Source organism: Coptis chinensis, chromosome 2 (assembly GCF_015680905.1).
Source record: "Coptis chinensis isolate HL-2020 chromosome 2, ASM1568090v1, whole genome shotgun sequence".
NCBI classification, from domain to species: Eukaryota; Viridiplantae; Streptophyta; class Magnoliopsida; order Ranunculales; family Ranunculaceae; genus Coptis; species Coptis chinensis.
The window spans coordinates 2584820-2608871 of record NC_141457.1 but is presented as its reverse complement, the minus strand read 5'-3'; the positions used below and the strand labels follow the sequence as shown (position 1 = coordinate 2608871).

The window sequence follows — 24052 nt, the reverse complement described above, 5'->3', positions numbered from 1 at the left end:
TGTCTATTGCTTTCTTCAAGTAATCTAAAATAACAAATCAAGGTAAGGCATTTTCATATTATTGATTACGATATTAATTCTAGAACACCACAACGCCGCCCATAAGCAAACATTAGCTTGCAATCAGTGCTTAGTTGCATCGCCTGTTATGATTGGAGCTCTTTTGGTATTGATTGCAACAACAAAAACTGTCAGAGTGATCCAGATTATAAGGAGAAAGTGTATGGAGACTGTCGAATAATTAATACGTAACTGTAACAAAAAATCAAATATGTTGTCTGCTTCAAATTTTGTAATTTTTTGTGTTCAACAAAGAGGACTTCAAGATAGTTTTGAAAATATATTCACTTAAGATATGCCTTCACTTAATGTAATTAATTGAACTCTTCCTATTTCCAATACATACAAAGACGTACGCTAAACTTATCGAGGAAGAAATCCATTAACTTTGTGGTGGAGTTCTTCACATTAAGTCAATATATTGGTTTGGGCATATATTAATCTATTTTTTGGGGCGATCGTATGTGTGTCTAAATTGATCAAAATTAGAATTGATTTCTAATTGTGCTTATATTTGTTTACCATTTTTTTTAGTATAAGTTCTAGTTTAATTAGGAAACTAAATACACAAAGATATAATTATTAAGAGTGTCCACGCGGTTTCACTCTCTCTTGGGAGAGTGCCACCTAGGATAGAGACTGTCCATGTCAGATGTACTCTTCTTTAATAATATAGAGAGAGGTGATATATAGATAGATAGATATAGATATAGATAGATATATTGATTCCTCACACCCGATGTTTTTGTAAGTAGTAAGATGTTTGAATAAATGGCCCGGCTGGTTCCGGTTCGAAACGTGTTATCCATTTATCCTTGAGTTAGCTCTTTAGTTGCTGGTTATTAAGGATTCACGTGGTATATATGATGGATGTGAAATTGTGAATCCTTCATACTGGTTATTGTAGTTCTGTTTTCACGTGAATCACGTGGTATTGTATTTCTGTTTTCTTTCGTAGTAAAGCAAGTAAACCACGTGTTTTAAAAGCGTGTATTTTATATCTTTGTTGTGCCCGTTTTGGTATTTTGAGCTTTCTATCTAGCTAAGAAGGAAGTTGAGATTAAGAAAAAGTACGAGTGTAACCATGAGCAAGAATCTTACTGGTGTGGGAGGTTCATTACCTGTTGAGAACGTCCAAGTTCTTGCTGGTAAAGAGTTGAAAAACTTACCCAATCGATACGTTCGACCTGAGTTGGAGCATGATGATGATGTAATTCCTACTGATAACTCTTTGGAAATCCCAGTTATCGATCTATCCAGACTCCTTGATCAACAATATGCTTGTGATGAACTTGCAAAGTTCCATTCAGCCTGCCTTGACTGGGGCTTCTTCCAGGTATGTACGCCAGAAACCCACCATATTGGAGTATTTATTTGTATCCTTCGTTATAGGGGATCCAGAAATAGTCATCACTGAGAATTCCAATCCATCTGAAATCTTTATTGGAAATGTTAATTACCCTATCACTATACTAGACAGATAGTATACGTGCCATAATGATTACTGTAGTAGTACTATATTTCACCATGGAGAAGTCTATTTTGGTGCATATATACTCGTGCAGTCGTGCCTATTATGCTGGGAAAACTTGCTATTAATCACAATAAATGGAGATTCTGATTGAACACCCTTCTTTTGGGCCACACCTTGCCGCCACAACCACTACACGCACTGTAGTTTCATTATGTAAAATTGTCTTGATTAACTGTCAGCGTTGTTACGCATTTGCCACATTATACTTAATGTCGATCGTTTCTCAAGACGCACTGTAGTTTTGATGCACTTTCTTGAGCAGTTGATCACCATGGAGTACGAGAAGAAGTGATTGAGAAAATGAAGGTTGACACTGAGGATTTCTTCCGACTTCCTTTCAAGGAGAACAACGCTTATAGCCAGCTACCCAACGGTATGGAAGGTTATGGCCAAGCCTTTGTTACGTCTGAAGAGCAAAAGCTGGATTGGGCGGACATGCATTTCCTAATTACCAAACCAGTTCAGGAAAGAAACATGAGATTTTGGCCTACTAGTCCCACTTCATTCAGGTGAATATAAATGTGTTGCACTAATTTAGTAACTAGTGAGTTCCAGCAATCATAACCGTCTTGTTTTTTTACTTTAAATTTACAAAAAAATCTAGCTAAACCAATTCTAAGAGCATCTTTAGGTGAGACACTATCCTAGCATCAAACATAATTTGGTATTTTTTCATCTTCAAGAGAGTCACATGTTGATGAAAACACTAAAAAAACACCAAATCGGCCAAAATTTGGTGTTTGCTTTGGTGTTGTATCAAATCTTTTTTGCTGTTTTTCCCGCGGTTTTTTTAACACCGCATGGGCTTGGGCTAGAGTGTGGGCTTCAATCACGCGGTTTTGCAAAAACCACGCGAGAGATTTGAAAAAAAAATAAAGAAGAAAGTTGATGTGCGCGCGACACATCGCGCGGTTTCTAGAAAACCGCGTAGGCTTAGGGTTCTAAAGTGGGCTTCTGTGGCACGGTTTTGCGAAAGCTGCGTGGGCTATACGGCGCAGTTTATCCAAAACCGCGTCATATGATGTCAACTATTTGATATTGCTCTTGAAGTTGGTTGGTGTTTTTTTGGTTTAATTTAGTATTTGGTTTGGTTCAAAATTTTGTTATTTTCTTAGTTTCTCTCATAAAGATGCTCTAAGAAGGTAAGCCAGACCCAAAGCCCTCTCTAGAGGGCCAACGAGCAGGTAAGGAGTATTGGCCGGCTCTCAACACATATGGGCTGATGGCTGAATAATTTGAGGACCGAAGTGTTCCATCCCAGCCCGACTGTATTTTGTTGTTCTACTCTGGCAATTACCTTGTACATTTATTTGTTCCAGGGAAACAATGGAGAAATACTCAATGCAGCTGCAGAAACTTGCAATGTGTCTAACAGGAATGATGGCTAAGAACTTGGGACTTGAATCAGAAATATTGACAAAGCCTTTTGAGAACTGTATTCAAACCGTGAGGATGAATTACTACCTTCCATGTCCTCATGCGGAGAAGGTTTGGGACTTTCTCCACATTCTGATGCTACTGGCTTAACTCTTTTGGTTCAAGTCAATGAAGTAAATGGACTGCACATCAAGAAGGATGAAAAATGGGTTCCAATTAAACCCATTTTAGGGGCTTTCGTCGTTAACATTGGTGATGTAATTGAGGTATTCAAACTATTAATCGACAAAGGAAATTTTTTGTCATTTAAATTATCACTTTGTGATGTACTATTGTTCGTTCATTTGTTCATGTGCAGATAATGAGCAATGGGATATACAAGACCATTGAGCATAGGGCTGTCATTAACATGGACAAAGAACGCCTCTCAATAGCGGCGTTCCATGACCCAGAATATGGCACTAAAATTGGGCCTCTACCTGTGAAAGAAAATGGTGTGAAGTACAAGACCATGGATTATGAGGATTACTTGATACGTTCAAGTAATATTAAGCTTGATTGGTAAGAGCTTATTGGATCAATGAAACTATAATTAAGTTTTTTATTTTTTTTATAAGGAAATTATAATTAAGTTATGTACTCATGTGAAATGACAAATCTATTTGAACTTCTGGTCACGTGTGTTGATCTTTTGGATTATTAAGTGTTTTCCATTTTTTTCAATATGGAAGTTGTTAACAAATTACGCCTCCATTTGTTTCAAGCAAAATTGTTATGGAATTTTAGGATTTTGATATTTCAAGAAATTGGTCTAGAGGCTCATTTTTAGGTTAAAATTACCTTTAAGGATGAACCAGTTTTGAAATCAACTATTAGGACAGATTCCAAGTGAAAATAATCGAAAAAACCATGTGACGCTAAAATAACCTCCAAGGACAAATAATATTGATCGGGTCGCTAAAATAACTATTGTTGACGACACCCACTTTGAAATTTGGATAAATTGTCATCTTCTTTCTTTTAATTAAATAGAATATTGATGTGTTACCGAGAAAAAATAAATAAAAATACTGATGTCTCTACTTTTTTTTTTTGTGGCCTCCCCGTGTCGACTTCCGGACTTACAATCCATTATTCTTAGGAGTTGTGGCACAGTGCCTTTGGATGAGATTCTTAATGTTGCTAGCAATGCATTGATTTAATGTTGCTAGCAATGCATTGAGTCTCTGTCTACCGATTTTGACCACAGGTCTATGGCTGTGAATGCTACCGTCCCCTCAAAACCACAAAATGTTTTGGCAGAAGCGTTCTATGGTAAAATTGTTGCTGGTCTTGAGAGGGAGTTTGTGTTATCTGCTCGTCAGAAAGCAGTTATTGGATGTTTGCAGTCAGAACATGCAAAAAAATTTCTACTTGTTACTCTAATGGAGGGACTTGGACAGCGTATGTCTCCGGTGGAGTATATCGTTCTATTCTCCGGTACCGTCTCATGATTCCTTTGTACTCTGATGGTGGTTTATGCCCTGTTTGCAAAAAAAGTAGACTAGATGCTTTCGGGAACCATGCAGCACATTGTATATATTTTCCAGGTTTCAAATACCGACATGATCATGTCAAAGATATTTTATGTGATGCATTTTGGAGGGCTGGAGTGCAAGTGAAGAAAGAGTGTCACACCCCGAATTTCGACAAAATCAGAAAAACAATATTTGTTCCCGACTCTTCGATTTTTAAGGTGTGATGCACTCTCAACTCCCAAAAACCCATAACCAGTTTAAATACGCAGATAATTAAAAACCAATAAAAATTTTAAAATAAACAAAAGTCATCTTCATTACCAAAAACTCACAAATATGATTAAATTACAAACCTCCTTTCAACCCTCTTTAATTATAATTACCACTGAAAATACAAAACAACATTGTCTCAACTAAAATCTATTACATCTTAAGGGAAAACAAAACATATCCTGTAATGCGACGCTAACGCAAATCACAAGCAGCAACCAACCGTCTTCAACACTAAACCTGTCAAGACTTATCAACTATGTTCATTTAATGAACACACTCGATAAGCAAACATGCAAATCGGGTCAGCATTATAAACAATGCTGGTGTGAGTAGCTCTAAAATACAACATATATACTTATACATATATATACACAATCCACAAGGCAATTAGTTCCTCCTCCACCGGTTTTTTAACTTCCAAATCCACTAATACGACATTCTAAATTACAATAATTAAAGGCGTAGTTCCTCCAATCGATGCCTTTAGCTTCCAACTCAATAATAATAAGGCATTTAGTTCCTCCATCGAGGCTTTTAACTTCAAACCGTATTAGATCAACTGTATCTAATAATAGAATAACCAAACTAAAACTTACTCTATACTTACACTGTTGTAAGCCAAATTACAGAGTGGGTCACACTTGCTTAAATAATCAATTCAACCCACCCTTCTGCAAAACATTTATGAATGCAACATAAATTACAATAAACCAAATATATCATATACATAATTCCAATCATCTCATTGAACCAATTTCACAACCACCATCAATCATTTATTAAAGATTTAACGTACACTTTGATATATCATCACAATTATTGTTTAGAGTTTCTTCAAGTGTCTCTAGAATCACGTCGTCTCTATGTCTTACCTAGTTTCCCTAGCTACCACAATCGCTTTCCAACGCCGAACATGTACATCCACATGCCTCCCCTCACACAATGAACCACTCCGTGCGCAGCTACCCTAAGCGGGATATTGCATACCAGGTAACCCTCACACGAAAGCCATTATGTGAGTACTACCACTATTCGGCATAAAATATCGCACGTCTCGTTCTAGTTTTGCGAATGGAATAATCAAGCCATTATTCGGCTACGCAAGAAGGGCCATTCAGATTCACTGAAACGCCAGAAGGGCCAATCATATCGCATACGCCCATCACAAGGGCCAAATCACATGAGTTATGGTAGGTAGGTTCTAGGATTTTCGTTACGTAATTTATTCAAGTGTCATACATTTATATCTCATAATCATTTCACTATATCACGTGCATGTCAAATACATTATTGCACTAAGCCAAATATATTTAGAATTATCTCAATACATCTCATAACAACTTTCATTTTTTTCACGAACCAATATATTATTGCACTAAGCCACAATCCCGTGGGAAAATATCCACAAATACTATACTACATCATAGTAGCATCTCACATATATAATAATGGAGCGTTTATATCAATTTCTCCAAAAATATTGCATTTAATATATACATATCCTAACATATCATATAATGTCACAAGTTGCTCCAAACGTATCGCATAACATTTTTATAGCGTTTTAGGAATATTACGTCTCCTAAAATTTCTATCTCGTCACGTGTCAACAATTGCACAATATCAACGTCAAATCTTTCTTAGATAATGACGACCAAATTTATACAAGCTTCCCCAGCATTTTAGCATTTGATTTGTCCATACAATTTATAACATAAAATGTAGCACAATTAAATAATCAAAAGTCCACAATCAAAGCCCAAAACAAAAACCCAAAAGTCTAAACATTTAAAGACTCCATTTGGATCTATTTTTAATTCATATGGACCGGTCCAAACAAAGATAGAACTGGCCCAAACAAAAGAAATGAAACTGTCCCAAAAACTTAAACTGAACTGGCCCAAAACACAAATGGGTTCGGCCCAAAGAATAGATGAAATTTGCCCCAAAGACTAAACTAAAAAAGGCCCAAACAACTAACTTATTTCGGCCTAACCAAACAAAAGAATCTGGCCCATTGAACTAAACCAAATTGGTTCGGCTCAAGCCTAAGCGAATTAGAGTTAGAATAGGTGAGACTGGGAGCACCAGATCCAAATCTCGGGCCATCCCTCCACCGCCGCCAAATTTCGTCCGCCACCGCAAACCTCCACACACCAGCATCCAAAAACCAACCGAAATTAATACCCATAAAAACCAACAACATTTAATAAAAGTAAAATCCTCAAATCATTCAATCCATATTCTTCATCAAAACTAGATCTAGAATTTTCCGACGCCATTAACAGCTTCTTCAAGCTTCAATCTTACCCCTTTCCAGCACCCATTCAAACATTAATAACCCACATCAAACCAACCAATTCAAATCACAACAATAATAGTTTGCCTAATCTAATCTATTGGGCGATTTCTCTGAGCCGCCATTAACGCCCTTTCAAGCTCTAACAGTCCCCCGACATCACCCAAACATCAAACCAACAATCCACAATCAATACAACAATAGAAATTTAAAACCACAACAAAAAAAGAGTAAAAACTATGCAGGACGATTTCTGTCTCCTGGGCTTGCGCCACCATTAATGGGCCCAATCAAGCTTCTTCGACAGTTCAATTTCAATTTCCGATATTCAACAGAGTTTAATAATATGACAGGACGCCGAAAATAACAGGAGAATGAGCAGTAAAAATGGACGGAAACATTGGACAGACAAATATATATGTATACACGTAAAACTAAACTATAGGTTCGATGAAAAATAGCAAAATAACTACTCACCTGTATCGCGAAAAACATATCTAGAATATGAAAGAAAAATGATTTCGAGCCAACTAGAATACGCATGACCCGTGTTCCGTTCTTCTTTGTTTTAACTTGTCTAGTTCTAATGAAAAATTAGTTTTTCTTAAAAATCCTCCATTTTTTTTTGAAAAACCCTCCCATTCTAAAGAATTCTGCCATATTTTACTTTAAGAAACTTTCCATATTTCTCCCATAAATTTCGGAATTATTCTCTCCCTGTTTCCTTATTAATAATATCTATATACCTTATTTTAAAACTTAAAAACTTTCCTATTAAATCATTTTCAAACTAAACAAACTATTTTCCCCCTTTTTTTTTGCCAGAAAGTCAAGCCCACATTGATTAGCCCGTTGACCTAGAAATAAATATCAAATTCCGAAATTCTAAATATTATTATGAAATAATGTAAAAATAATCTGGGGTCTTACAAAGAGGCTCCCGTGAATTTTCTCACTGATCCGAATGAGGGAAGATCTACACTTCGGCCTGTAGATGTATTGATTTACAGTTGGTTTGATGGGAGGCATGTGTGTGTTCATGTAACTGGAGCCTCTCTGTTGGTAGGGCTTGGGAATGGAGTCTTTAAGGTAGGAGAAGCAGCTAATAGAGCAGCGGCAGGGAAGATTGAGAAACACGAGGAGGCTTGTAGAGCTAACCATCATTGTTTCATTCTGTTCAGTTTCGACACTTTTGGTTTCTTGGTACAACAATTTGTTGAGCTCCTTAAGAGATTGCAGAAAGTTATGGACTGCAACATAATGACAGCTGGTTCTAACGAGTTTGTATTTATGATGATAGGATTTGCCATTCAGAAAGGACTTGCGGTGTAGCTTGTTGCACGCTTGTCCTAATTATTTATAAAACTCGCTATCATTATCAATAAAATTTCCACTTGAGAAAAAAAAACGAGGGGAAGCATGCGTGTGTTGATGTGACGGGAGCCTTCCACTTTTAGGGCTTGGGAATGGAGTCTTTGAGGTGGCCTTGGGAAAAGCAGCTAATAGAGCAACGGCAGGAAAGAGAGAGAAATATGAGGCTTGTAGGGCTAAGTGGCTAACCAGCATTGTTTTATTCAGTTAAGTTTCGACACTTTCGGTTTTTTGGCAACAATCGGTTGAGCTTCTTAAAAGATTGCAGAAAGTTATGGATAATAACATAATGACAGATGGTTCTAACGAGTTTGTATTTAGACTGATAGGATTTGTCATTCAAAAAGAACTCGAGGCACAACTTGTTGCACACTTGTCTTAATTATTTGTAAAACTCGTTATCGTTATCAATAAAATTTCCACTTGAGATAAATAGATAGATATGATCTAATTTTACCATCTTCAGCACAACTTATCAAGTTAATTTCATAATATATTCCTCATCAACTGGACTCCCTAAATTTAGTTTTAGAAAATGTCACTCACCAATTTTCACGATAACATCTCAATATTCATTTGTTATTTTGATTTTCGAGTGTTTTAAAGTTTGAATGTTCTCTATTTGATTCAGGAATATCAATATGGATAAAATTGGTTTGGATAAAACAAAGAAACTCAATTTTCAAGCGTTTTTTTGAGTTCGCACTCTATTAATATGGAGGATTCATTAAAATTTAAAAGTTACTGTTTCGATGAAGAGAATAATTAAGAATTAGTTAAGAAAATTTGTGGGTTTAAAAATAAAGTGGGTGCAATATATATAATTAGTGGGTTTAGTGATAAAGCGGGTTCAATCATCAATACGGTGGGTGCATACATCTCCACCCTTATGATATTTTCATTCCTTTAATACCCCTATGGGCTGCGCACACATTGATTGTGCATATACCCCATTATGTATGCACACTTATTGCGCGTACCCATTTGATATGCACATTGATTGTTGATAAGTATTACTCTAACCCTCAATTACACCCTTTGTTAGTCCCACTTAGTGGACTAAAGATGCTTGTAAGCTAGATTTTGTGACTTTACAAGTAAAAAAGAGATAATTGTAAAATATATATTGTAGTTAAAGAGGCAAAAGAGGGCTATTTGGAGCATTAAAGATGACATGGAGCTCATGGACTATTACGGAAAATGCCCAAGGTTTATGAACTAATGAAAAGAATGGACCTAGACATGTTTTAAAGCTTATTTGGGTGCCCAAGACTCATTGGTTGGACCAAAGCCGCCCGCAAAGATGGACCAAAAGATGTAATAATTAATAAAGATTATTGCACCCCATGCGTCCAGACGCACGACCCGCCCAACAACCCACGAGTCCAAGATCAAATTGGAAATTAAACATAATATGAAATTAGAAACTAGACCCAAAAACCCATGCTTTTAGATGCTTCTAGAGCCCATTCATTCTTCTTAGTCTCTAGAACTTGAGGCAAAGAGATTAATAATAAGATATTAGGTTTTTATTGGTCAAGTCTCATTAATTAGTCTCATTGTTCTTATATTCTTCTTTTTTTCTTCTTCTCGTTCTTCGTACGTTTTATGTGGAATAACTAATCTTCTGCTTCAAGGGAGGAGATGAAGCCAATGTTTAGAGTTTCGTGATTCTTGTTATTCACGGTGTTCTCATGTTTGTTAGTTACTAGCTAGTCTCATGATCCCATCATCTCGACCAGGAAGTAGAAGTTTTTAATATGGTTTTATATATTGCAATTGAATATCATGCTAGCGTTTTTTTTTTTTTTCCTAGTTACGTAGTATGTAATAGATATGGAGGTATTTTTTCCATTTCCCTAGAAGACCTGGGCGGAATTTGTTGGTTACTAACCGTCAATAATAATTTTGACGGGTATTTCTATATTTGATGATAAGTGCCAAAAATTGTATATTATATATAGGCACTTTATAATATCATTATGCTAATTAATTACATATTTTTAACGTAAAACCATACATTCTCTTTATTTCATGGTGTTATGCACATTTTTTTTGTCATAATGGATTATTTGCATGTATGTGCATGTCTTTAAGAAGACCTATGCAAAATAAGTTTTATTAATTTGGTTTAATATTTTTGTAGGAAATAAATATGTTAGTCAAAGCCCAATAAAAACCCAAGCCCATGAGCCAAAGAGAATCATTTAAATAAATAATCAATAATTGAGAGCCAATGTAATAAATTGTGCAGCTATAAAGAGTGGAATGAAATGTTAGAGAATTGAAATATATGAAAGGAAATCAAGAAAGGAGAATTACATTTACCACCATATATTCTTATCATTTTTATCACATTAAATATCACCATTTTTATTAATTATTTATTCTTTTGATTTCATTATATCAATATCATTCCTTAATGAGTTATGATTTAGAAATGTTAACCTAACTGAGTAATTCCTCTGGTGAATAATCCAAAGGCTCATGTATTCTTGTTTTGCATCTCAAAGCAAAATATGACACATGTACCTCATGATGTGGATCCCCTGGCCAACCAACATAAAAATGGGTGAAATGTTAGCCAAGGAAAAAAACAAAAAAACTGTATTCTTCATTCTCTAACTATTTGGTTTCACACTATTAGTAGACTATTATTATTTTTATTTTATTTTATTTTTCCAAACCTTCGATTGATTGCAAAAGATGAACAAATCTAGAAGGGGCCACACCATCAAATTCATGTAGATCTATCAAATTGAGGGAGGAAAATTGTTTAAAATCCGATATATTATGTTGAATAACCACTTGAAGTTAAAAGAATCTATTTTTTCCAACATCTAGTTTTGAATTTGGTAGAACTTGAATAAGTGGATAATGAAGATACCCCTTCAACAAATTAATGGATTAAAGAGAACCACTCCCTTTCTTCCTGGGGGCATATATAATTTGCAGGGAAGTTTGTTTTTTACTCTTTCTTTTTGAAGTTTTAGTTTTTTTAAACTTGTGAATAATAAATGGAATGATCAAAAAACCAAAATCCACCAACTTGAATAGTTGAAGAGAGAATGAACAAGATGATGACCACTTGACTAGTTTTTCCCATTCATTTTGCCCTCTTTTATTTAGGTGGGCCCTGGACTCCATAACCTACATGTTGTCTCATTTTGTTTTGATATGCAAAACAAGAAAATTTGGGCCTTTAGATCAATTTACCTGAGGAATAGGCAATCAAGCTAAACCTTTCTGTATAACAACTAACTCCTCCTTAATAATACCTTATATTCAAGCCACCATATAAATATTCCTTCATATCCTCGCTATAATCTTGCCAATCACACCATTCATAATTAAAAACCAATTAAAATCATATCATTTCATTTTCTCTTTTACTTAATTAACAATTAATATTTCCTATTTATTTCATTCCTTCCATGAGCCAGCCAACCAATTGATAATACCTATCTCTTTCCAATTCCTTTTTCTAACTTCCTCACTTTCTCTTATATTTTCTTCTCATATTATCACAAAGATTATTTCCATTTCATGTGAAGATATTATGCACTAAGATCTTGTTTGTGAAAGTTATAAATATATATAGAAGAGAATTGGCATTATGCACTAAGATCTTGCTCACGAACTACTTAGAGGATATTCAAGGAAAACAGGGCAAAAAAGATGCGCTATAAAGTTGGACATAAAGAAGGCTTATGATTCAGTCTCTTGGCCAGCACTGAGAGTCATTCTCCAAAAGTTCAAGTTTCCCCCTCTATTCATAGAATGGCTCTACATGTGTTATGCCTCTCCTTCGTATTCAGTGATGGTAAATGGAACGCCAGAAGGGTACTTTAGAGGGCAACGAGGGCTGCGACAAGGGGACCCAGTTTCTCCTTATCTGTTTGTTCTTATTATGGAAGTGTTGAGTGCTCTACTCCATCAAGGGCTCCAGATGAAGTTGATAAAAGCCCACTCGAAGTGCAAAATGCTGAAGATCTCCCACCTCTGTTTTGCAGACGATGTCCTTCTCTTTTGTAAAGGAAACTTGGAATCTATCCAAACGATCAAGGACATCTTAACATCTTTCTCCAAAGCTACTGGGCTGAGCTTGAGTAATGAAAAAACCACTCTCCTTACAGGTAGTATGTCAGAAGAGGAAGGTCGAGAGCTAGCTGCAGTCATGAACATTTCGATTGTCTATCCGCCAGTAGCCTACCTTGGGCTTCCTTTGACTGCATCAAGGCTGGGAATTAAAGATTGTCTACCTCTTATAGAGAAGATCACTAGTCACATTTCCAACTGGAAAAATAAGGACTTGGACAGAGCGGGAAGAGTTCAATTAGTCCAATCTGTCTTGTCCTCCTTCCAAACGTATTGGGCCAAAACCTTTGTGTTGCCAAAAGCAGTACTGGATAAGGTGGGCAAGATTTGTAACAGCTTTATCTGGTCAGGACCAAAGATGGAAAGGAAGATGCACCACTCGAGTCATGCAACCCTCAGGATGACGAAAGAGCAAGGAGGTCTTGGGCTGATTGATCCAAAGTTTTGGAACAAAGCAGCGTATTATGGGTTAGTCTTTAAACTGGCCCAGAAAACAGACAGCCTGTGGGTAAAGTGGTCCTGGGAACAAAATATAAAACAGAACCATTTCTGGACTATGAAAGTGCCAAAGGACTGCTCCTGGGTTTGGCGAGGGATTTTGAAACATAGGGAAATCTCATGGAAGTTTGTGAGATATAGCATTGCAAATGGAAATGATACGAGCTTTTGGCATGATCCCTGGTGCTCGGGACCTCTTTTCTTAAATTCTCAAGCCTGAAATCTGCTAGCCCAATCTGTACCTCAGGAAGCAAAAGTGGCTGAAGTGATAATGAATAGGTGTTGGTCGAGAACAATTTCTGAATTACCAGACTCTGAAGTGAAGAAGTGGATCCTGGATACTGAGATAAACTCTTATCTTGCAGAGGACGAGTTATTTGGACTCAAGACGAAGTTCAGGGAGATTTCCGCGATTTCTTCGGCATATCTTTGCTATTAGAAATGTGCGGAGTAAGGTAAAGTGGTTCAAACTTGTGTGGGGAAAGCTCACAGTACCCAAGCACTCCTTTACTATGTGGCAGTTATTCTCTGGAGCACTGCCAACACAAAACCGGCTCATGGCAAAAAAGGTGATAAGCCAATCTCGATGTTGTCTTTGTGATTCCATGGAGGAAAGTTCGGCCCATCTGTTCTTTGACTGCTCCTACTCGAAGATAGTGTGGCAAGGTGTAAAAAAAGCTATGGGATTATCGAACAGGTTCGTGCATCCCATGTTGAATGGTATAGGCTTATGCGCATGTGCAGACCAAATACTATGGCGTCTGAAGTAATGAGGGCTCTTATATGTGCAGCTGTTCAAGCCATCTGGAGTGAACGAAACTGGAGGATTAAAAAGAAGCGATACACTCCTGCTGATGTGGTAAGTCTCCGAGCCCTCAATAGAATGAAACTATATCTGGGAAAAATGCTAGAATCAGTACAGGAGGATGTGGGGTTGCGACTGCTGCTGGAAAAGTTGGGAATAGGAGCAAGGTTCAAGCAAAGGGTGGAACATTGGGTTCGGTGGCAGGCAGCACCACCTGACACCTATACGCTAAATGCGGATGGATCTATGAAAGATGAGAGCACTGGATTCGGTGGAGTTTTGAGAGATAGTAACAGTGAAATGATTCTCGCATATAGTGGATCTTCTCCTAGAAGATCGGTACTGCACCAGGAGCTGCTAGGGGTAAGAAAAGGGTTGGAAGGTGGCATAGTAGTGTGTATACGAAAGCTACAAGTTCAATCAGATTCTATGAGAGTGGTTCGGATTATGACTAACAGTGAAGACCCACCGTGGCACTGCCGGAACTTAGTCTCCCAGATTAAAAGTTTGGCTACGCAGTTTGAAAAGATTGAGTTTAAGCATGTGTTCCGAGAAGGTAACCAAGTGGCAGATTACCTTTCAAAAGTCGGTAGCTCCTTATGTAATGAGTCTATGTTCTATATCCCCCCTATGGATCAAAAACTCGATGAGTTGATTAAAGGGGATAAGGATGGAAAAATGTATTTGCGTCTTTTGGCTTAATAAAGGTTGGGGTATCCTTAACCCCTAGTTACTTCAAAAAAAAAAAAATTGCATCCCATTCTAGTATTCAATTAGTAGAAATTTGGTTTTTCAGTTCATTTCATTAATAGGGAAGAGTGCTCTAGAGTGTAATTTTCCAAAGATCAACATCAAATAAAGCAATAAAGATGGTTTCAATGTTCATTCTATCTTTCGCCTTTTTCAAGCCATATGAAATGCTTGTTATTTTGTTTTTGTCATTTTTGTTAGAAACTACCTTATAAGTGTTTCCTAAAATCCAATGATATCTCTTTTTAATTGGTTTTTATACTAAGGTTAAATGTGCATGGTTAATATAATTTTTCATGAAATCCAATGATATCTCTTTTTAATTATATTGGTTTTTACACTAAGGTTAAATGTGCATGGTTTCTATCACCGTAGAAAATACAGGGTATTTTTCATTATTAGTTTATTTTTTTAGTTAAAACTTTTTTAGACTCGACTTTTTTAGTTAGTAAAGAATTTTTGGGATTTTTTGTACTACTTAAAAATAAAATAGGGCAAAATGAAGGACTGGTTTATTGAATGCTTAAAATTTTCACATTTAGAGTCAAAGAGAATAAAGGGTTGAAATTTAATATTGAGTTGTATTACTGTTATTAAAGTTATATTTTCCACTAATTCTAGAACTAGCGTTTAAGATTTAGTGAGATTTCGGAGAAATTAACAAGAGGTATAAAAATGAAATACTCGAATTATCGGTGAGTTAGTAACTTTCTTCCAAGGGTGTTGATAAATTGATGTTTGAAAATTAATTGCTTTAGTTAGGCATTATTTCTTTGCATGTTATTTTTATTTCTTAATTTATACAAGAAATTGGAAATTCTCAAAATTGTTTTAATAAAATTCCCTAGTTAGCGATTGTCTTATGAAATCTCTTCTCTCAAATTTATTCACTTCAAGATGTCGATTGATAACTCATTTACAGCTATTATAATAATATTTTATTGATTATTTTGTAGTTTTTGAGATTTTGTTGATTGACAAGAGTTTCTTTGCTCAATTGGTTGTGTACTCCTCTCCTCATGAGAGAGGTTGCAAGTTCGAATCCCACCAAGTGTTGGTTAGGATTTCTTTCTTGTGTAATTATGTGAGGGGCCTTTGGGCCAGGTGAGCCTTCGAGTTAAAGACAATGTGCTGCTATGATGGGTGGACCGAAGAGCGAAAACAAGTCTTCATGGACAAGGTGGAAGCAGTTGGGTCTACTCAAAATGGCGCATAGGCATCGGTGATAGCCTTCGGGATAGGTTCCTTTCGGGGTTGATGAGTCTTCGGGCAATGTAAGCCTTCGGGCTAGGGTCCTTTAATGTAACCGGTGTGGGTCTGCCTTAACCCTCGAAATATTTCAAAAAAAAAAAGAGCTCTAGATGACGGAATTAAATATTCAAAAAGGAGGACGCATGTCACACTCCAAATTTTGAGTAACCACATATTAAATAAAAAATGTGCATTTTCAACTAATATGAAATCACTCAAGACATAGGGTGTGAATTGGGAACGAAACATACGTGTACACTTCTGGCTAAACATAATCAAAGCATTTGAAGCTACCAAAGTAATCTTATAAGCAACTCAATCGTGTAAATTTTAAATAAATAAATAACTGCCTTCCAAAAAAAATCCATAAAAGCTCCACTTCCATTATCTAAATTGTCCATTGCATAAATTCAAACAATATAAATTAATATTTCAAATTGTACAACCTTCTAAAAATAATAAAGGAAACTGAAAACAACAATGACTCCAACGCTTAACGCATCCAAATTCAATGTCTCACTCCACTACTCCACACTAACTATGCTCCCAAGAATGCACCTTCCGTTGCAAAAGAAAAACAAACATGGGGTCAACAAATTTGAATTTGATGGTGTGAGTAGAGAAAGCAAAAACAAACTCAAGGGCATGCAACCAACCATGCATACCCTAACAATAACTTAATCAATAAATAAATAATTACAGTTCGGAAGACAAGTAGTTTTTTTTTTTTTTTTTTTTTTTTAAACAACGAGAAGTTTCTTCCAAGCGATTTCTTAAACTTTAGTTTGCATAGCATTTATGCATTATTTTAAAGCTAACCACGTAATAGGGTAGGACGTCATCACTGTGTAAAGTATTAATAGGCCCTTCCATCCTGCAAAATAGGGTTAAACATCACTAATAAAAATATTCATATCACATGGTCAAACTCTTCACTTATAATTAAACAAATTTTACGACATTGTAATCCAATTCATTAATATTGGTCACTCCCGCATATTCGAGGAATACCACCTACACTAACACCAATCCTCAAGACGATCACGATAGTTCCTTTCTTGGGTGGACATTCACACGATATCATTTCATCATAAAGTTTCCACGTACATAAACATATTTCTCAGTCTATATATAATAATCAATATTTTCATAAATAAAATTATCTTTAATACAATCCTTCGAAATCACATAATAAATACATGCATTTGTAATCATATAAAATAACAATAATAACATTCACTTGATTAGTCTAGTTCACCTGATCACCTCCTATTGACTTACTAGACACATACAATTGATCACACAAAATTAATTCGTATAGATACGAAAAACCTAAGTATGTTACACATGAACATATTTATTCAGTAGGTCTACATATATGTAAAAATTACCAAATTAAATTAGAATATTGTACTCAGTAATGTGAGCAAACTCTACAAATTTTAGAATTTCCTCACGACCAACAAATATTGTAAAATTCACTTAAAATAGAAATTTTAAAATTATTATAAAATCGAATATCTACCCAAACAGTACAAATGAGATATGCATTCTGACTACTTCAAAAATATCTATTCAACTAACCTTAAATCCCTAAATTCTAACAACTACATCAATGGAAAATGTAATTCTAAAATAACAATTTTAGAAAATTCGAACTCAATTACTGTTAAAGTATTTGTAACAATGAAGCAATGATTTTTGTAATGTAAATCTACAATATGAATTATTTAAAACACAACACTTTGTTTCTTAATCAACATATAAGTACTCTCAATAACAATAACAAAATAAAAATTAAAGAATGTCTACTCACCTTTTAACGTGAAAAATTATATATATCTTGATTTCCTTTCTACACCACTCTCTCATTTTCTTTCTTCTTCATTTATTATATTTTATTTTAAGGTTGCAAGTAATTAAAAGTAATGAAAATAGATCTAAAATTTGAAATTACATAAAACCTCATTTTTAAAACCCTAATATGTCACCTTTTGGGCTTCAAATATGACTCAAAAAGGCCCAAAAACATATTCTAACTCATGGGCCAATTTTTGGCATGTTAAAATACCCTCAAATATAAGTATAGCAAGACCATAATTGATTTTATAACTTCTAATTAATCAATAAATTTTACACAAGATTATAAAATTTTAATACAACAATCTAAAAGTGTAAGACATATGATGTTAATTACAATACAGAAATTAAAAGACAAATTCAAATTACAATCCTTGGAGATGTCTTCAGCTGGCGTCACCACAGGCAAAACAAAACAAGAGATTAATATTCCTAAGGATAAAAGCCTTCGGGATCCCTGCCCACCTGCTGACGGTAAATCTTAAGCAACTGCTGATACTTCAAAACAATCTCATTCCTCGCCTCAGTGGCCCTTTCTATCTGACGAAGCAAAGTGGCTACCTCTATATCTTTGGTGCCCAAATGGCTCAATGCCATTTCATATAAGTCCTTCAGCCGAACAATTTCAGGATCACTTGACTCAGCTGTAACCTTGAGGTAGCACACTTCTTGTTCCAGTAAACGAAGTTGCTCCTCACTACGCTCACGATCTCCATCAGTCCAACGGAGATCGAATTCATGTCGTTCCAAATCAAGCTTTAAAGCAACATTCTCTTCCTCAAGCGTGAGGTCCAGTCAGCGTATCTTCCAACTCAGACCTCATCAGCTTATGTTGCTCAAGTTCCTCAGATGAAACACTTCGAACAGCAGCAGTCTCCGCCTCCTTTAACAAGCACCTAGACGCTTCAGCTTCCGCATTAAGTTGTCGGACCTCAAATTCCAAATTCACAATCCTGGCTTGATGCAACACATAATTTTCTTCATGATGCCAAAGCATGTCATCCAGTATGCTTTGCACCTGCATTTTCGACATGTTAATCAGGGTATAACTCAAAGACAAACAATTTATAATAGAGTATTGAATACTTACAGATAGTAAACCGCTCTGGGCCTCCGCCACTCTAGCAGCAACGTAGTCTTGTCCCCACCGGGTATAGTACTACCTATCAACATCAACATCGGGCGGAACCACCAACAGACACAGGTGCCATCCCAACACCAACTCTCAAACACCGCTGGCGACCATTAAGTCCAGCCGACACCTTCCGTTTCTTGGGGACCTCAGTGACCTTCTCTTTCCCTTTGTCCTTCCGGGATGTTGTCAGAACACTGACTCTCTCAATCACAACAAACCTTCCACTGGTTCCCTCAACACAATCCCAGCAGCCAGTAACTGAGCAACTAGAGAAGTCTAAAAGGCAGGCCTCATCAGAATGATCAGATATTGATATCCAGAAGCAAGAAACAGTTGAGGAACCAAATACCTCCCACCATCAGCTCCAACCACCTCTACTGGCTCACCCGAATCTACAGCCTTAGTACCAGATGAACTGGCCACCATACCATTCTTATCACCTGAAGGCTCCAAAACATCAGCAGTACGGGCACCCCCAGCTATATGACATCATGCATTTCAACATCCCCGCCAACAGAAGCAGACACCCATATATCAGCAAAATTCAATCCAGAAGTACCAGGCATCATCTGAATGGAAACTACAACTGTAACTTGAACAACCTTAGCAATGACCTCGGAATACTTACTCCTAACATTCTCTACAGGATTATCAACAACGGGTTTCGGAACTCTTCTTTCTCTCACATGCACACTGAAAGCTTTAAAAATAGACTCACTAGGGACCGAAGCAAACCTTTCATCAAAAGGACCGATTCCAGAGGGTTCTAGAGCTCACATCTATTGGATCATCCCCTCCGTCAAGGGCTGCATAGCTATTCACCTCATCCTCCTCAGCGACCTCACCACCACTGTCTCCAGTAGGGTCCAACCTCGCTGCAATCCTCCAATTATCATGAAATGCATCAACGATCTCGTCGTCAAGATTTAACTAAAACAAACAATTCGGCAGCACACCACTGAAGTAAAAATCTAGTCTCTTTTGCGTCAAAACGGTTACAGGACCATACACAGTGGGATACACTACTTCATGAGTTGCACAAACAATATAAAAAATCAGAGCTTGCAATGGTAAGTGTTTTCAGACACAGTACAAACACTCACCAATAAACAGCGTCGAAAACGGATTCTGTCCATGCAAGGGAAACACTCCTAAAACAAAGAAAGTTGGGACAAAACAACCTTGATATCCTTTTGGCAGCCCTTTGAACTTCCTCATATATGCAGCTTAAACACTCCCACTCCGGAAAATATCAACCCGCCCTTATGTCTACTGGGACGATGGAATACAGCCATAACATCCTTCATCCGAAATGGCACTCCGAATCGATCAGCCAACTGAGCCATTTAACAGAGAGAGAATGATGTACACACTGACATGCAATTGCCCCAGTGCAATACCCCACGCCATCAGAAGGCACATCAATTCATATCCAAACATATTCAAACCATACAACAGCTGATAATAACTAGCCGCAAACGCCCCAGCAGGTGGTTCCGCATCCAAGTTATCATCTGACCGGGATTCCAATCAATCTGACACTATCAGGAATATTCAGATCTTCCCTTACTCAGCCATATCCAACTCGGTCTTCTTCTTCACCGGCATTAGAAATTGACTGTTATGATCTGAAGTAGTTCCCCATCTACGATGGTCTTCAACCTCTTTAGGTTCTGTCGCACCCAAATTACTGCGACATCACAATTTACTCGTACTCCCGCTCTCTTTTGGATCGGCTGCACCAATTAGGTTGCCTACGTACCCTTTCGGGATCAAGCCGCCGTAGTTCACCTCCACTCCCTCCTCCTCCTTCTCTCCTCCCTTCTCTTCTTTTTTATATCCCTCCCTTAAGGTTACTCATGGGGCATAGTTTGGCCCTGGGCCCAATTTCTAGGCCCAATACATACTATGGTCTGGGCCTTATCTCTTGGCCTAGTACCTATGTGATACATCCCTAAATATGGCTACTACAATTGTCCCTCTCGGGTTCGGCGGCGATGATGACGGTGGACTCGAGAAGTCCTCAAACTTCTCTGTCTCTCTCTTCGAACTTTAGATATCCACAGTGTCCTGTGACTGTACGTAGTCTTCTTCTCCTCAGGACATTTCATATCTATGTACTCTGCTATTGGACTGTATGCGTGAAGTGTCTCACTCTATCGGTTCTCATTCATATAACTTCGTTAAGCGTATCCACGAAGGGTCTCATCTCCTTCGCTCTCACTCTTCAAACTCAATCCTCATGCCAGCGAAGTGTCTCAACCCAGCTATCCACTCTCATCTACAAAATTCACTACCATACCCACAGAGTGTCTCGTCCCGGCCATAAGCTCCCCTCCACATAACTTACTACTATGTGCCCGGAGTGTCTCACCCTTTCGTAAAACTTAACATTGTATCCGCCAAGGGGCTCATCCTCTTTGCCCTTACTCATGGACTTCGATATCCCGTCCGCAAAAGGCCTCGTCCCCTCCCAATTGTAGTTTGGAACTCCGGCTCGCGGAAGGCTCATCCCCCCTGCTGTCTCTGTTTTGGAATGAAGCCTGATAAAGGACAACTCAGCTTGCCCCCATGTTTGATTTGGATCTCATGTCCGCGGAGGGCTCATCCCCCCCGCTGTCTCTGCTGTGGAGTGGAAAGTCTGATGAGGGGCAACTCAGCTTGCCCCCATGTTTGGCTCGGATCTCATGTCTGCGGAGGGCTCATCTCCCTTAAGGCTTCGGACACGAGGGTCCGGGACAGCTCTGCCTGCCCCACACGCGCTGTTTGGACACGAAGGTCCACGGATCCTATCCCGCTCGAGGCTTCGGACACACCGGTCCGGGACAGCTCTGCCTGCCCCACCACATTTGTTTGGACCACGAGGATCCGGAGGGGCTCATCCCACTCATGCGGGCTCAACCGGGTTATCGCCGGTTGGGGCTCTCTCATTACCCATGTATCTTTAGCATCTCTCGATCCGCGGAGGCTCATCCTACTCCGCGGGCTCGGCCACGGGGGTTATGTAGGTTGGGGCTCTCTCATTGCCCCCATGTATCTCTAGCATCTCGATCCGTGGAGAGCTCATCCCTCCACCACAAAGCTCGCTTGGACTCTCGCCTGTTGGGGCTCTCTCATTGTCCCATGTATCTCTAGTATCTCTGATCCGCGGAGGGCTCATCCTACTCCGTGGGCTTGACCGGGTTGTCACCGGTTAGGGCTCTCTCATTGCCCCATGTATCTTTAACATCTCTGATCTGCGGAGGGCTCATCCCATTCCGCGGGCTCGGCCGGTTATGCGCCGGTTGGGGCTCTCATTGCCCCATGTATCTCTAGCATCTCTCGATCCGTGGAGGGCTCATCCCACAGCGGGCTCACTCGGACTCGCTGTTGGGGCTCTCTCGTTGCCCCATGTATCTCTAGCATCTCGATCCGTGGAGGGCTCATCCCACTTCGGGCTCGCTCGGACTCTGCGCTGTTGGGGCTCTCTCATTGCCCCATGTATCTCTAACATCTCTGATCCGCGGAGGGCTTATCCTACTCCGCGGGCTCGACCGGGTTGTCGCCGGTTGGGGCTCTCTCATTGCCCCAAGTATCTCTAGCATCTCTGATCCGTGGAGGGCTCATCCCACTCCACGGGCTCGCTCGGACTCTCGCTTGTTGGGGCTCTCTCATTGCCCCATGTATCTTTAGCATCTCTAATCCGTGGAGGGCTCATCCCACTCCGCGGGCTCAACCAGGTTGTTGCCGGTTCTGTACAGCTTTGCCTACCCCACATGCACTGTTTGGACACGAGGGTCCACGAAGGGCTCATCCCCCCCGCACTCATTCGGATAGTCCCACGACATATCCGCGAAAGGTCTTCTCGAACCCCTCCGCTCTTCTTCGGAATGCACATCTGGGAACAGCTCAGCCTCCCCCACGTTTGATTTGGACACGAGGGTCCGCGGAGGGCTCATCCCTCCCGTTCTCTGGCTTAGAGGCACCTCCTCTCTATCTCTTCCCACCAGCTCAATGTAACGCCCGTATTTTTAAAATACGTTTTTATCTATTTAATTAATTAATTTAATTATTTATTTTCAAAATTCGTTGGATTGGACTCGGGACATGTGGGCCTGGTTTTTGGGCCCGAGTCTGTTTTGGGCTTGGGTTTCAGACCCAAGTATATATACACATTGTTCTAGAGAATAGGGTTCTAAGAAAAATAAAATAATAAAAATGGAGGCTCGAGCGTTGGAGCGCGACGACTCGGATTAGGAGCGATTCGTCGAGCTGTTACGTAAGGTGAGTAGTTAGTTTTCTACTTCACCGGTATACAGTAACGGTTTTTACTGTTTATCATTCTTCGTCATGTCGCGTCATTTATTAAATGGGTTAATTATTAGTATATTGTTTTGGTTGGTATTGAACTATTAAACTGTTAAACTGTTGAACTGTTGGAAAAGAGGTCGGCTTGTGTTTTCGTTTAAACTTTGTTTGGTTGTTGTTTTGGAAACTCAACTTAAGTCGCTTCAAGCTTCAAGCCTTCTTCGTTATTGGGCGTCGCCAAACCAAAAAAAATCGTCTCGTTCTTTTTGTTTAAACTATGTTTTGTGATGTTCAACCGTTGTGTTGTGTTATGGGATTGATTGATGATTTGGAGAGTTGGGGGGCTGTGGGAGCTTGGAGAAAGCTTGAAGTCGTTAATGGCGTTCTTGCCATTCTTGTGATCTTTGGGGTGGGGCGATTTTTGTAGGTTGAACTGTTTTGGTTGGGTTTTTGAATCTTGTGTTGGTTGTCGATTGAAGGGGTTGTGTTTGAGTGTGTGGGGACTGTTGAAAGGTGGCGGAAGCCATTAATGGCGGCAGTAAAATCTTTTAGATCTAGTTTTGGGTGAGGGTTGGATTGTATGATTTGGGGTTTTTGTTTTAACTAATGTTGTTTGGTTTTGGATTTGGGTTAAAATCAGCTTGATGAAATGGGAGTGGGTGGCCGGCGCGTTTTGGTGGCTGGTGGAGGAAGAAGGTTGGAGAAGATGAACAGTAAATTTCGGTTGGGCTTTGGGCCTAAACCTTTTGGTTTTGTGTGGGCCGAAATCTAATTTAGTTTGGTTGGGCCGGTTTTTAGTTAAGTTGTTATTGGGCCGGACCAGTTCAATTAAGCTTGGACCAATTTGGTTTAGTTCTATGGGCCCGTTTCATTTGTTTTGATTGGGCCGGTTTCGTTCAAATTTTCGGGCCGAACTCAGTTGTGTTTTGGGCCAGTT

At 38.5% G+C, this 24052-nt stretch overlaps 1 protein-coding gene, 1 long non-coding RNA gene and 1 pseudogene across 3 annotated transcripts; 2 read left to right on the top strand and 1 right to left on the bottom strand.

The window, feature by feature from the left end:
• Positions 1 to 1061: 1061 nt before the first annotated feature.
• LOC147514363 (S-norcoclaurine synthase 1-like) lies at positions 1062 to 3648 on the top strand (annotated as a pseudogene). The gene is made up of 4 exons (XR_015207669.1): positions 1062 to 1400; positions 1857 to 2103; positions 2914 to 3237; positions 3330 to 3648. The product of XR_015207669.1 is annotated as an S-norcoclaurine synthase 1-like (transcript).
• Positions 3649 to 13781: 10133 nt separating this feature from the next.
• Positions 13782 to 14534, top strand: LOC147514362 (uncharacterized). Its single transcript, XM_086592564.1, has one exon. It carries the CDS (start codon positions 13782 to 13784, stop codon positions 14532 to 14534), a length of 753 nt encoding a protein of 250 aa, XP_086448690.1.
• Positions 14535 to 17933: 3399 nt separating this feature from the next.
• On the bottom strand, positions 17934 to 20666 carry LOC147514361 (uncharacterized). The gene is made up of 2 exons (XR_015207665.1): positions 18784 to 20666; positions 17934 to 18711 (listed from the first exon to the last, which is right to left on the bottom strand). It is a non-coding gene; the product is annotated as an uncharacterized LOC147514361 (long non-coding RNA).
• Between the last annotated feature and the right edge of the window lie 3386 nt (positions 20667 to 24052).